We start from the raw sequence: 12,057 nt of genomic DNA on the forward strand, positions 1-12,057 counted from the left end.
TGTAGAAGATATAGTTGTCCATGAGTTTGCCAGTCTTTGCCTAGCACATATGGCAGTCGAATATACCAGTAAAGTGCAAATATTTGAGCAAGGTGGACTAGAACCACTTATCAGATTGCTAAGTAGCCCTGACCCTGACGTTAAGAAGAACTCTGTTGAATGCATCTATCACCTCGTACAGGTAATTACAGAAACAGATCAGCATTGTATTTTTATTTCTTTTCTAGAGATTAATCACTTTAAAATATCTATTTCTATTCCTGTAATATCTAGAATTTATCAATTTATTGAAAAATCTCTTAATCTCAAAGGGCATGAGTCTCATCTCAGTTTCAGCTATAGTTTTACCTTACTATAGCTCTTTTAACTTCAACTCAGGTACTCTTGATTTACCCCAGTGTGAGCAAGATCAAAATCAGACCCAAAAACGTTTGTTTAAATAAAAATCTTGTTTTTTCATTTGACAAGTCTTTATCCCCATAGTAAGGGTTACAGAAATGTCTGTTTATCCAAAACTGCACAAATAGAGTGATTAAAATTGCATCTTGCCTTATTCTTGCAAACAAGTCCACAACAATAATTTTGAACTTATTCCTAAATATAGGTGAAAACTGTTGGCAGTTTTTTTTCCATATGGGAGGAAGGTATTGTAATTGACTACTTTCACAATCAGCACTAATGTCACCCATAAGCTGCTTAGCAAAAGAATGGTACAGTTGTATAGCAGTTCTTTTCACAGGCTGGGCAAATCAGTTCAGTAATGAATTCAATTCGTGGTTCTCTTTTTTGGGTGCATCAGAACAAGTCTTTATTCTGAATCACATTTTGCTGTATCTCCTCTCTTGCTATCTTGCTGACTTTGTTGCAGGGTGTATCTGGATAATTGCACCAGGTGCTTGCTTAAATTGATAAGGAAAATTACACACTGTACAGGTGCAATATGCTATTATAAACAGATTATATCTACTTTATTCCTTTACTATTTTAATATGGTATAGTATACATTCTTCATTGAGTGATATAGCTAGAGATTAGATATATATGCAAAGGTTGAAATATTAAACAAAACCAGGTTTCAGAGTAACAGCCGTGTTAGTCTGTATTCGCAAAAAAAAAAGGAGGACTTGTGGCACCTTAGAGACTAACCAATTTATTTGAGCATAAGCTTCCGTGAGCTACAGCTCACTTCATTGGATGCAACCAAAACCAGTTTTTTAGTTATGGAAGCCTAAGAGAGGAAACCAGGCAAGTGCCTCAAAGTGTGAAAAAGTCTCTTTTTTGTCACTGAGATAACTTGAAATGAGCAAACTAAATTTCACCAAACTTTTCCAAAAAAATCCACATATGGACTGAGATAAGCATCAACATTTTCGGCCTCCTCAACCATAACTAGGCATTATAATTAATACTTTAGTAATGCAAAATTCTTTGAACTGTTTTGAATATTGTTTTGTGGAATACTTATTTCAATTTCCATTTTCAGTCCAAATGTAAAGAAACCTTCAGAATTAAAAGTTGCAAAATATTAGCTTATTAATATGTTTGAAATCAGAATTTCTTTGTTCTTTATGTAAAGCCAGGAGTCAACATGCTATTATATTGTGCTATCAGTTACACTTACTCAGTTTGGTATTTCACTGCAGGATTTTCAAAGCCGTGCTGCAGTTCGTGAACTAAATGCTATTCCTGCCTTACTGGAACTGCTGAAATCTGAATATCCAGTTGTTCAATTGTTAGCTCTCAAAACCTTTGGTGTAATTAGCAATGACAGAGAAACCAGGATAATACTGAGAGAAAACCAAGGATTAGATCATCTTTTTAAGATACTGGAAACTAAGGTACAGTTTATTTGAAATATGAACTATAAATGTAAACTTGAAAAAGTGTGTTTCAGATATTCTGTATCCAGTCTTCATCCATGCATCCTACTAAAGAAATGAACTTCATTATTTTAAATTTGTTGTTGTGGGGAGTAAGATTCTTTTTGTCAGATTCTGTTAGTATGTGTGTGTTGTTTTATTGCTGTTTGATTATACCAATGAGCTGACAAGTTGACAGAGTAAACCAAATCCAGAGAAATGTTCATTTGTGCTGTTTCTTTGAAAAGTATAAACAAAATAAATTTTTTGCCCCTTTTTTGTGTAACCAAAGTAATAATAATTCATTCCAAGGAACTTTGCTTTTTACTTGAAAAGACTGAATGTAGTATGTGTAATCAATGGGTCACTCATGAATGAGGTACTCAACATAAGGATTCATAGATTCATAGATATTTAGGTCAGAAGGGACCATTATGATCATCTAGTCTGACTTCCTGTACAATGCAGGCCACAGAATTTCACCCACCACTTCTACAAAAAAAACCTCACACCTATATCTGTGCTATTGAAGTCCTCAAATAGTAGTTTAAAGACTTCAAGGAGCAGAGAATCCTCCAGCAAGTGACCTGTGCCCCATGCTACAGAGGAAGGCGAAAAGCCTCCAGGGCCTCTTCCAATCTGCCCTAGAGGAAAATTTCTTCCCGACCCCAAATATGGCGATCAGCTAAACCCTGAGCATATGGGCAAGATTCATCAGCCAGATACTACAGAAAATTCTTTCCTGGGTAACTCAGATCTCACCCCATCTAATAGCCCATCACAGGCCATTGGGCCTATTTATGAATATTTAATTATCAAAACCATGTTATCCCATCATACCATCTCCTCCATAAACTTATCGAGTTTAATCTTAAAGCCAGATAGATCTTTTGCCCCCACTGCTTCCCTTGGAAGGTTATTCCAAAACTTCACTCCTCTGATGGTTAAAAACCTTCATCTAATTTCTAGTCTAAATTTCTTAGTGGCCAGTTTATATCCATTTGTTCTTGTGTCCACATTGGTACTGAGCTTAAATAATTCCTCTCCCTCTCTGGTATTTATCCCTCTGATATATTTATAGAGAGCAATCATATCTCCCCTCAACCTTCTTTTAGTTAGGCTAAACAAGCCGAGCTCCCTGAGTCTCCTTTCATAAGACAAGTTTTCCATTCCTCGGATCATCCTAGTAGCCCTTCTGTGTACCTGTTCCAGTTTGAATTCATCCTTCTTAAACATGGGAGACCAGAACTGCACACAGTATTCCAGGTGAGGTCTCACCAGTGCCTTGTAGAACGGTACTAAAACCTCCTTTCCCTACTGGAAATACCTCACCTGATGCATCCCAAGACCGCATTAGCTTTTTTCACAGCCATATCACATTGGCAGCTCATAGTCATCCTATGATCAACCAATACTCCAAGGTCCTTTTCCTCCTCTGTTACTTCTAATTGATGCATCCCTCGCTTATAACGAAAATTCTTGTTATTAATCCCTAAATGCATGACCTTACACTTCTCACTATTAAATTTCATCGTATTACTATTACTCCAGTTTACAAGGTCATCCAGATCCTCCTGTAGGGTATCCCTGTCCTTCTCTAAATTGGCAATACCTCCCAGCTTTGTATCATCCGCAAACTTTATTAGCACATTCCCACTTTTTGTGCCAAGGTCAGTAATAAAAAGATTAAATAAGATTGGTCCCAAAAACGATCCTTGAGGAACTCCACTGGTAACCTCCCTCCAGCCTGATAGTTCACCTTTCAGTAGGACCCATTGTAGTCTCCCCTTTAACCAATTCCTTATCCACCTTTCAATTTTCCTATTGATCCCTGTCTTATCCAATTTAACTAATAATTCCCCATGTGGCACGGTATCAAATGCCTTACTAAAATCTAGGTAAATTAGATCCACTTCGTTTCCTTTGTCTAAAAATCTCAAAGAAGGAGATCAGGTTGGTTTGGCACGATCTACCTTTTGTAAAACCATGTTGTATTTTGTCCCATTTACCATTGACTTCAATGTCCTTAACTACCTTCTCCTTCAAAATTTTTTCCAAAACCTTGCATACTACAGATGTCAAACTAACAGGCCTATAATTACCCGGATCACTTTTTTTCCCTTTCTTAAAAATAGGAACTATGTTAGCAATTCTCCAATCATACGGTACAACCCCTGAGTTTACAGATTCATTAAAAATTCTTGCTAATGGGCTTGCAATTTCTTGTGCCAATTCCTTTAATATTCTTAGATGAAGATTATCTGGGCCCCCCGATTTAGTCCCATTAAGCTGTTTGAGTTTCGCTTCTACCTCAAATATGGTGATATCTACATCCATATCCTCATTCCCATTTGTCATGCTACCATTATCCCTAAGATCCTCTTTAGTCTCATTAAAGACTGAGGCAAAGTATTTGTTTAGATATTGGGCCATGCCTAGATTATCCTTGACCTCCACTCCATCCTCAGTGTTTAGCGGTCCCACTTCTTCTTTCTTTGTTTTCTTCTTATTTATATGACTATAGAACCTTTTACTATTGGTTTTAATTCCCTTTGCAAGTCCAACTCTACTTTACTTTTAGCCTGTCTCACTTTATCCCTACATGTTCTGACCTCAATAAGGTAGCTTTCCTTGCTGATCCCTCCCTTCTTCCACTCCCTATACGCTTTCTGCTTTTTCTTAATCACCTCTCTGAGATGCTTGCTCATCCAGCTTGGTCTACAACTCCTGCCTATGATTTTTTTCCCCTTACTTGGGATGCAGTCTTCCGATAGCATCTGCAGCTTTGATTTAAAATAATCCCAGGCCTCCTCTACCTTTAGATCCTTAAATTCTTCAGTCCAATCCACTTCCCTAACTAATTTCCTTAATTTTTGAAAGTCAGCCCTTTTGAAATCAAAAACCCTAGCTTCAGATTTATTTTTATTAATCCTTCCGTTCAGTTTGATCTCATGATCACTTGAGCCAAGATTGTCCCCTACAACCATTTCTTCTATGAGGTCCTCATTACTCAGCAAAACCAAATCTAAAATGGCATCCCCTCTAGTTGGTTCAGCAACTACTTGCTGAAGGAATCCATCAGCTATCGCATCTAGGAAAATCTGAGCCCTATTATTATTACCAGCACTCGTCCTCCAGTCTATATCTGGGAAGTTAAAGTCTCCCATGATCACACAGTTTCCATTAGTATTTACTTTATTAAAAACATTAAAAAGGGCTCTATCCATATCCAATGGCAGAATGGGGCCGAAGAGCAGCAGCCTAGGTAGTTTTTGTCATTGCTGTGGTACTGATCAGTAATATGCGAAGAGATGATAAAGTAAAGGAAGGGTTTCTCTCATATTAACCATCATCTGGGAAGCACATTTGGTTTTGTTTTTCAGCCTGTCAGCTTATTCAGATAAAAATAAGATCTCACCACATCTAAATGGTAGTTGGAAAATCTTTTTTCTTTTTTTCTTTTTTTTTACAGCTATACCTGGTGAGTGAGTGGGAGAATCACTAGTTTTCATGCTGTGTTTATTGTTTTATCATTTTGGTTCTGTTAACACTCTTTTTATAATGACATTACTGTAACATTTTTCAAAGGATTTTAAATAGTGGAAGAATTCACATGGCTTAATTTTATGTGACTTTTCCATTTTCTATATTTTGTCCAGTGCTAGTGCAGTTTCAGAGCCAATCTTGTTCCCTTAATTTAGTCTAAACACCAGTGATTCCAGGTTCCATTCCTGACTTGGATACTCCACTGCTCCAGGCAGAGGTGATGCTGTCCCACTGGGGGCACTAAGCAGGAATGATTGTCCCCCCACCCCCATCACATAATAAAAAAGCGAATGCGGGCCCCCTTGAGCTGCTTGGGATCCTAAGTAATTGCTTAGTCTGCTTATGCCTAGAAGCGGCTCTGGCTCTGAGATCTGGAACAAGTCACGTGAGCACCTCCTGCCTCAGTTTTAACCATCTGTAAAATGAGTATAATGATACTTATTTCCCTTGTGGGAGTATCATGAGGCTTAATATATAGTAAAGCTCTTTGAAGTCTTAAGATATCAGGTTCTCTCTAAGGACCTGATCCAAAGCCCATTGAACTCAATGGGAGTCTTTCCATTTTTTTCATAATTATAACCAAGCTTGACTCCATGTTAACACAGGTTGTGGAGTCTGTCAGCATAGTTTTAAAAGATGCATAATGGATTTCATTGTGTACCAGAATGTGCAATAATTAATTATGGTAATTATCTTAGAAGCTAGAAAAGTTAAAGATATTTTAATCTTCATTAGAAGACTTTTTATTTTTTCTTACTAGGAATTTAATGATCTTCATGTGGAAGCTCTTGCAGTAGTGGCAAATTGTCTTGAGGATGTGGATACTATGCAACTAATTCAGCAGACAGGGGGCCTTAAAAAGCTACTTTCATTTGCAGAAATGTCTACCATTCCTGATATTCAGAAGAATGCAGCAAAGGCAATTACTAAAGCAGCTTATGATCGTATGTTACTTTTTAAAGTTCTATGTTAATTTCTTATGGAAATCCTGTGGGGGTGAATTTTCAGCCAGCCTGAGGGTCACTTCCCAGCATAAGACTACTAATCATGCCGGGAAGAAATAATTCCATAAATGAATTGCAGTTGCAAATCTTAGTGGTCAAAATAGCAAACAGGTACTAAATTAGATATAGAAACTGCTAATATGTGGGTATAAAATGCTTCCAAAAAGGGAATCTTGGCCACTGAAAATTTGGGCCTTTATCTTTTATTTAATGATTTTAGATACCTGATATCTCAAGCGTTGTTTGCCAGAAAATATTCCTCATTGGCAGTGGATAAACCTGAATAGCAATAATTGGGCTAGTCCCCTCTCTTAAACCTACAACTGCTCATCTAAATGTCAGGCAAGTTAGGGTATAAATTCCTGTTGCAGGGACATAATAGACTTTAAATGGCCTGCAGATTAATAAATCCCTGTGGAATTAGATAGCTTTTTTTCTGCTCTTTTAATAATTATTCATAGCATGGTTCCTATTTTTGCAGCCAGGTTTTTTTAATTCACCATTGAGTTGAGAATTATGCAGAACAAACTCATCACTTTTGCCCATGAGGATGCTGTTTAAATAAGTCTATACATGAAAATACCTCTGGTGAGAAGAGTGGAGAGTTACTGCAGCTCCTCTAGGAATGAAAAATAGTGTGGGGTGAGTAAGGTCAATCCCTCATGTTGTAATCACCTCCAGAGTGGTACCACCCCCACTAGGGAGGCTGGCATATGCTAATTCAAACTGAGTCTCCAGAGACCAAGAGACAAAGAAAAGATTTTCAGTATAAAAGGCTGAGTTTAAAATAACAGGGCTTTCTTTCTGACCCAGTAAACAGACAGGACCTTCTGTCCAGCAGCGGTTTCAACCTATGAAGAAGGGTCCTATCTGTCTGCTGAAACAAAATGAAGGCCTTGAGTCAGTTCAAGTTCATACTTTTATACCAAAAGCCCTTTCTTTGTCTCGTAGTTTCTGGAAAACCCAGCTTGAACTAGTATACACAAACCACCTCGGGGTGGAACTTCTCTGGAGTTGTTCACAATCTCAGAAGTAATCGCCCCCTACAGTTTCAGTTCCTATAGGATAACACAATCCTATGTAAACCATTCATAAATGTAATACAAAGGTCCCCAAAGATACTGCATGGGCTTGCAATATCTGTCAAATCTCCTCCATAAAGAAGTGGGTATAATTAGGGTGCTTGTCTAGCATCCTAGGGGAACCCACAAGTTTGTTCCCTGGCTGGCATGTCTGCCAATACCTTTTATAACTTGAGACTTCAATAATGCACATAATAAACATTCTCTCCCCCTAGCCAAATTTCTTTGTCTATCCCACCTCTTTGGAGGTCAGGCCTCGGAACCCAGATGGCCTAAACTCAGCTTTGTTGAGGGGAGGAGGAAGATTATTGCTTTTGTTCCCCGCAGTTGAGTTGAGATGAGCAGCAGTTCCTCTCCCCTTTGCTCAGGGTCCTTTATATTTTCATAGACCACCAGGCAGTCACAGACTGGAGGGGGCAGGGAAGCTCCCCCTTCTTTGTTGCTATCTCAAGTATCAGTTTCTTTGTTACCTGCAAGGGATACCCAACCCTACTTATCTCTGTCACCTGCTCCATTTTGCATTTTGGCTGACATGGTCCCTTGCAGCTGGGAGCTAACTGAGGGGTCCAGTTAACCCATTCTGCCTTAAAAGCCATAATATCCTTCCCCAACAGCAAAGAAAATGGAATGTCTGCTAGCACATCTACAACCAATACTCCTGACCTTCCTGGGTCTATATGGAAGTCTGTGCTGTAGATAGAGTGAAGGCTTTTACACTGGGAACTTTAACCCAGGTTTCACACCCTGGGAGCATTTGATGGGGTTTCACTACATGGAGTTTAACTATGTGGAGTTCTAGCAATCCCAGTATCTCTCCATACAATTATTGTTTCCCCGTTAACTATCGCCTGCTCCCACTGGTGATCAGATGAATGTGCACCCCAGAGAGTGTAGCATGACATGTGGGCAGTAGCTTTGTGTGTGAATGGTTCAGCATGAAAATTACATGCCATTGATGAACTGGCTCCACCTCCAAAGGTTTGGTCGCACAGTGTATTCTGAAGTTGCGGTGAAGCTGGCCTTCCCAGCACTGCACTGGGCCTCAATGGTTGGATTGGGAAATCCCAGGCAAAATGACCCAGCTGGCCACAGATGGGACATCATATTTCCACATCCATCCCAGGGCTTCTCAGAGGAGGCTTCCCACCCCTCCTCCCCCAATTTCCCAGCTACGGTTACATCTCTAGGATCTTTTCTCATTGCCGCATCCTCTGCTCTACCCTTTGTGGCACCATCTCCATGATCCCGTGCATGTCCTGTTGGAGAAAAAGGAAGCTCTTCTGGCTCCTTGTCTGTAGGGGATACCCCAACCTGCCTCAGATTGTCTGAATGCAGCATTGTTTACCCTCTCCAATTTCTTCAGATCACAGGGCAGCATTATACATTTAATTTATGTACATTTTGTAAACATATTATCTAATTTAATATACAGTTAGAAAAAACTCTCCTTCCCCTCCCCTGCCTCTCAGGTCTCCTTTCTTGTGTCCTCATCTAATTCTTCTCATAACCTCCCTAGATTGACCAGTTGAATATTTACAATTATTTTTATTGCAAATGCTATATGAAAAGAGCAACTCTGCCCCTCCAGTCCACACTATGGATCTCTATTCATTTTCTCCACTTGTCAATGGAAGTTCCACAGGTGTAATGTCAGTGAGAGTTCTGTACATTGATGATTGACACCGTAGATTGGAGAGGAGGAGATTGTGTCAAGACTTTCATGATGTATTTTTCCAGTGTTGCTATTTTATTTTGACATTCTGGGAAAAAATGAACAATAAGAATGTAAACACCATTTTTCATAGTCCTATGACAGATTTCCATGTACTGCATTCCAGGTAGATTACTTATGTTCCTACTACTACAATATATTTTTATTTCTTCTTTCAGATTTACTTCTTGCATATAAACACATACCTCTCTTCCCCCTTTGCTCACCTTTTTTTGCATTTTGGTGTCCTACTGTTTTAACATCTACAGTACGACATTCCTAAAGCACATGCTGACAAGCACTACTCATAATTATTACTGTATCATACAATCTTATGTCCTTGGATATAACTGCCAGTGATGATGCATCTTCTTGTTACCTTTCTTTACAAACGCAATCAATGGTCTCAGTATAAAGGCTTGGTCTCTTCTTCAGACTACGATATATGGCGTAGATCAGTGGTCTCCAACCTTTTTATGCCCAAAATCATTTTTTGAATTTAAGGGCAACCCAGGATCTGCCCCTCCCCTTCCCCAAAGCTCCTCCCTACTCACTCCATCCCCACCTCTCTCCGTCATTTGCTCTCCCCCACCCTCACTCATTTTCACCAGACTGGCGTAGGGGGCTGGGGTTCGGGAGCGGCTGCAGGCTCTGGGCTGGGGCCGAGGAGTTTGCAGTGTAGGAGGGGGCTCTGGGCTGAGCCTGGGACAGGGGGTTGAGGTGCAGGAGGGGGTAAGGGGTGCAAGCCTTGGGAGGGAGTTTGGGTGCAGGAGGGGGCTCTGGACTGGGGCAGACTGTAAGAGTGCAGGAGGGGATATGAGGTGCTGGCTCTAGGAGAGGGCTCGGGGCTGGCTCTGCGAGGGGGCTTGGGGCTTGAGCTTGGGATGCAGGAGGGAGTTTGGGGGGCAGGAGGCGGTATGGGGTGCTGGCTCTGGGAGAGGACTCAGGGCTGGTTTAGGGTGCTGGCTCTGGGAGGGGGGTTTAGGGCTGGGGCTTGGGGTGCGGCCTTCCGCCGGGCAGCACTTACCTCCGGTGGCTCCCGGTCAGTGGTGTACATGGCTGCCGCTAAGGCAGGCTCCCTGCATACCCTGGCCCCACACTGCTCATGGAAAGGGCCAACACGCCCCTGCAGCCCTGGGGGTGGGGAGGTGGCATGTAGCTCCACGCACTGGCCCTCTCTGCAAGCACCACCCCCACAGCTCCCATTGGCCACAGCTCCCCGTTCCCAGCCAATGGGAGCTGCAGGGATGGTGCTTACAGGCAGGAGCAGTGTGTGGAGGGAGACCCCTGCCCCTCTGCCCCGGGGCTCCGGGGCCGGACTGGCCGCTTCCGGGAGTGGCATGGGGCCCAGGCAGGCAGGGAGCCTGTCTTAGCGGCAACTCCGCTGCACTGCTGGAGATCGCAATCGACTGGGAGATCCTCTACGTACACACTGTAACGAGTGTGATCAGGTAAGGTGAGCTATTATCAGGTAAGGTGAGCTATTACCAGCTATTACCCTGCTGTCCTGCTGGTAATAGCTCACCTTACCTGATCACTCTCCTTACAGTGTGTATGGTAACTCCCATTGTTTCATGTTCTCTGTGTATATAAATCTCCCCATTGTATTTTCCACTGCATGCACCCAATGAAGTGAGCTGTAGCTCACGAAAGCTTATGCTCAAATAAATTGGTTAGTCTCTAAGGTGCCACAAGTCCTCCTTTTCTTTTTGTCCAATATATTAGCTCCTAGACATGGCACCAGGGAGAGAGGGAGATGTTAAATACGTTGCTGCTAGCCAGGTTCATGATCTAAAGTTAACTTCTCAGCTGAAGAAAAGGTGGAACAGTAGCAATGACCAGGAACAGTGTAGGGGCAAATCAGAATCAACAGTATGCAATTGTGTTTTGGGAATTTTTTGTACTGTAAATGTACTAAACATGCAACATTTGTAAATTCATTGCATTAGTAGTATGCCTAGTGTGTGGTATAGTACTCGATTATTACTCTGATTAAAATGTAAGTGCATGACTTCTTGGGCAGAAATCCAATATAGTGCATTATAGTTCTGAGTCAGCATGTGATTTCATCATTAAAATCTGTTATAACTATACAGTAATCTGCCCTTTGCAGGTTTGGTGAACACAGCTGGATTTTGAGAACATTTCCAGCAGGGTAGAGAAAAAGAATTATGGTCTTGCATTAAAATGGAAAATTGTACCTCTGTTATGATGGTACATGTATCTATTTTCTGACGGCAACAGTTAGCTATAAACCAGTGCCAGTTTCTGAAATAAATAGTGTTGGCAGCTGTAGCTGAAGTTGCTTTTTTCCTGATGGATGTGATGCTAGTAAACACATTTTTTTGCATGTCATCCTTCAAAAAAGTATTTGCCTTAGCTTTTCTTTGTTGGGAAAGATGTCACAAAAGGGTTACACTGTATGAACAAAGCAACTTAGGTGGGATAAATATTTTATTAAATTTTGGACACCATCTTTAGTTCAGTGTTCTGTTTATATAAGGCCAAACTGGCAGTTTAATCACTGTGCTTTGTTGTGCCACAAAATTATGTATTTAATACAGTTCCTTTGCAGGGCTTTTATTTTGTACATCCAGAGTTATGGATTGCAAGCTTTGACCCTGATTCACTGTTGTCTCACAAATAATGCAGTCATTTACATGAGTGCAAAGTGAGAACAAAATGTATTTAAAATTCTGTAATTGTAATTTAGTAGTATTTTTCATCCACTTTGTCCTAACTTTGCTTTGGTATAAATTATTACAGAAGGTGCAGGGCAATAGTGTATTGGGCTCTTTGTTCCTAGTTTTGGGGTAAAAATGAGTAGTAGTAAAAAAAAAACAACCTAAACAAGA

At 40.6% G+C, this 12,057-nt stretch overlaps 1 protein-coding gene across 5 annotated transcripts in view; it reads left to right on the plus strand.

The window, feature by feature from the left end:
- ARMC3 (armadillo repeat containing 3) overlaps positions 1-12,057 on the plus strand; it is a 113,153-nt gene that overhangs the window by 29,308 nt on the left and 71,788 nt on the right. For 4 of the 5 annotated variants that reach the window (XM_073334229.1, XM_073334230.1, XM_073334228.1 and 1 more), the window contains 3 exons: positions 6-181; positions 1,644-1,838; positions 6,166-6,349. In XM_073334229.1, the coding sequence (XP_073190330.1) occupies positions 6-181; positions 1,644-1,838; positions 6,166-6,349 (555 nt within the window). The remainder of the gene's footprint in view (positions 1-5; positions 182-1,643; positions 1,839-6,165; positions 6,350-12,057) is intronic. The other variant, XM_073334234.1, reaches the window with a different exon arrangement.

The sequence above is a fragment of the Lepidochelys kempii genome, chromosome 2 (assembly GCF_965140285.1).
Source record: "Lepidochelys kempii isolate rLepKem1 chromosome 2, rLepKem1.hap1, whole genome shotgun sequence".
NCBI lineage: Eukaryota > Metazoa > Chordata > Testudines > Cheloniidae > Lepidochelys > Lepidochelys kempii.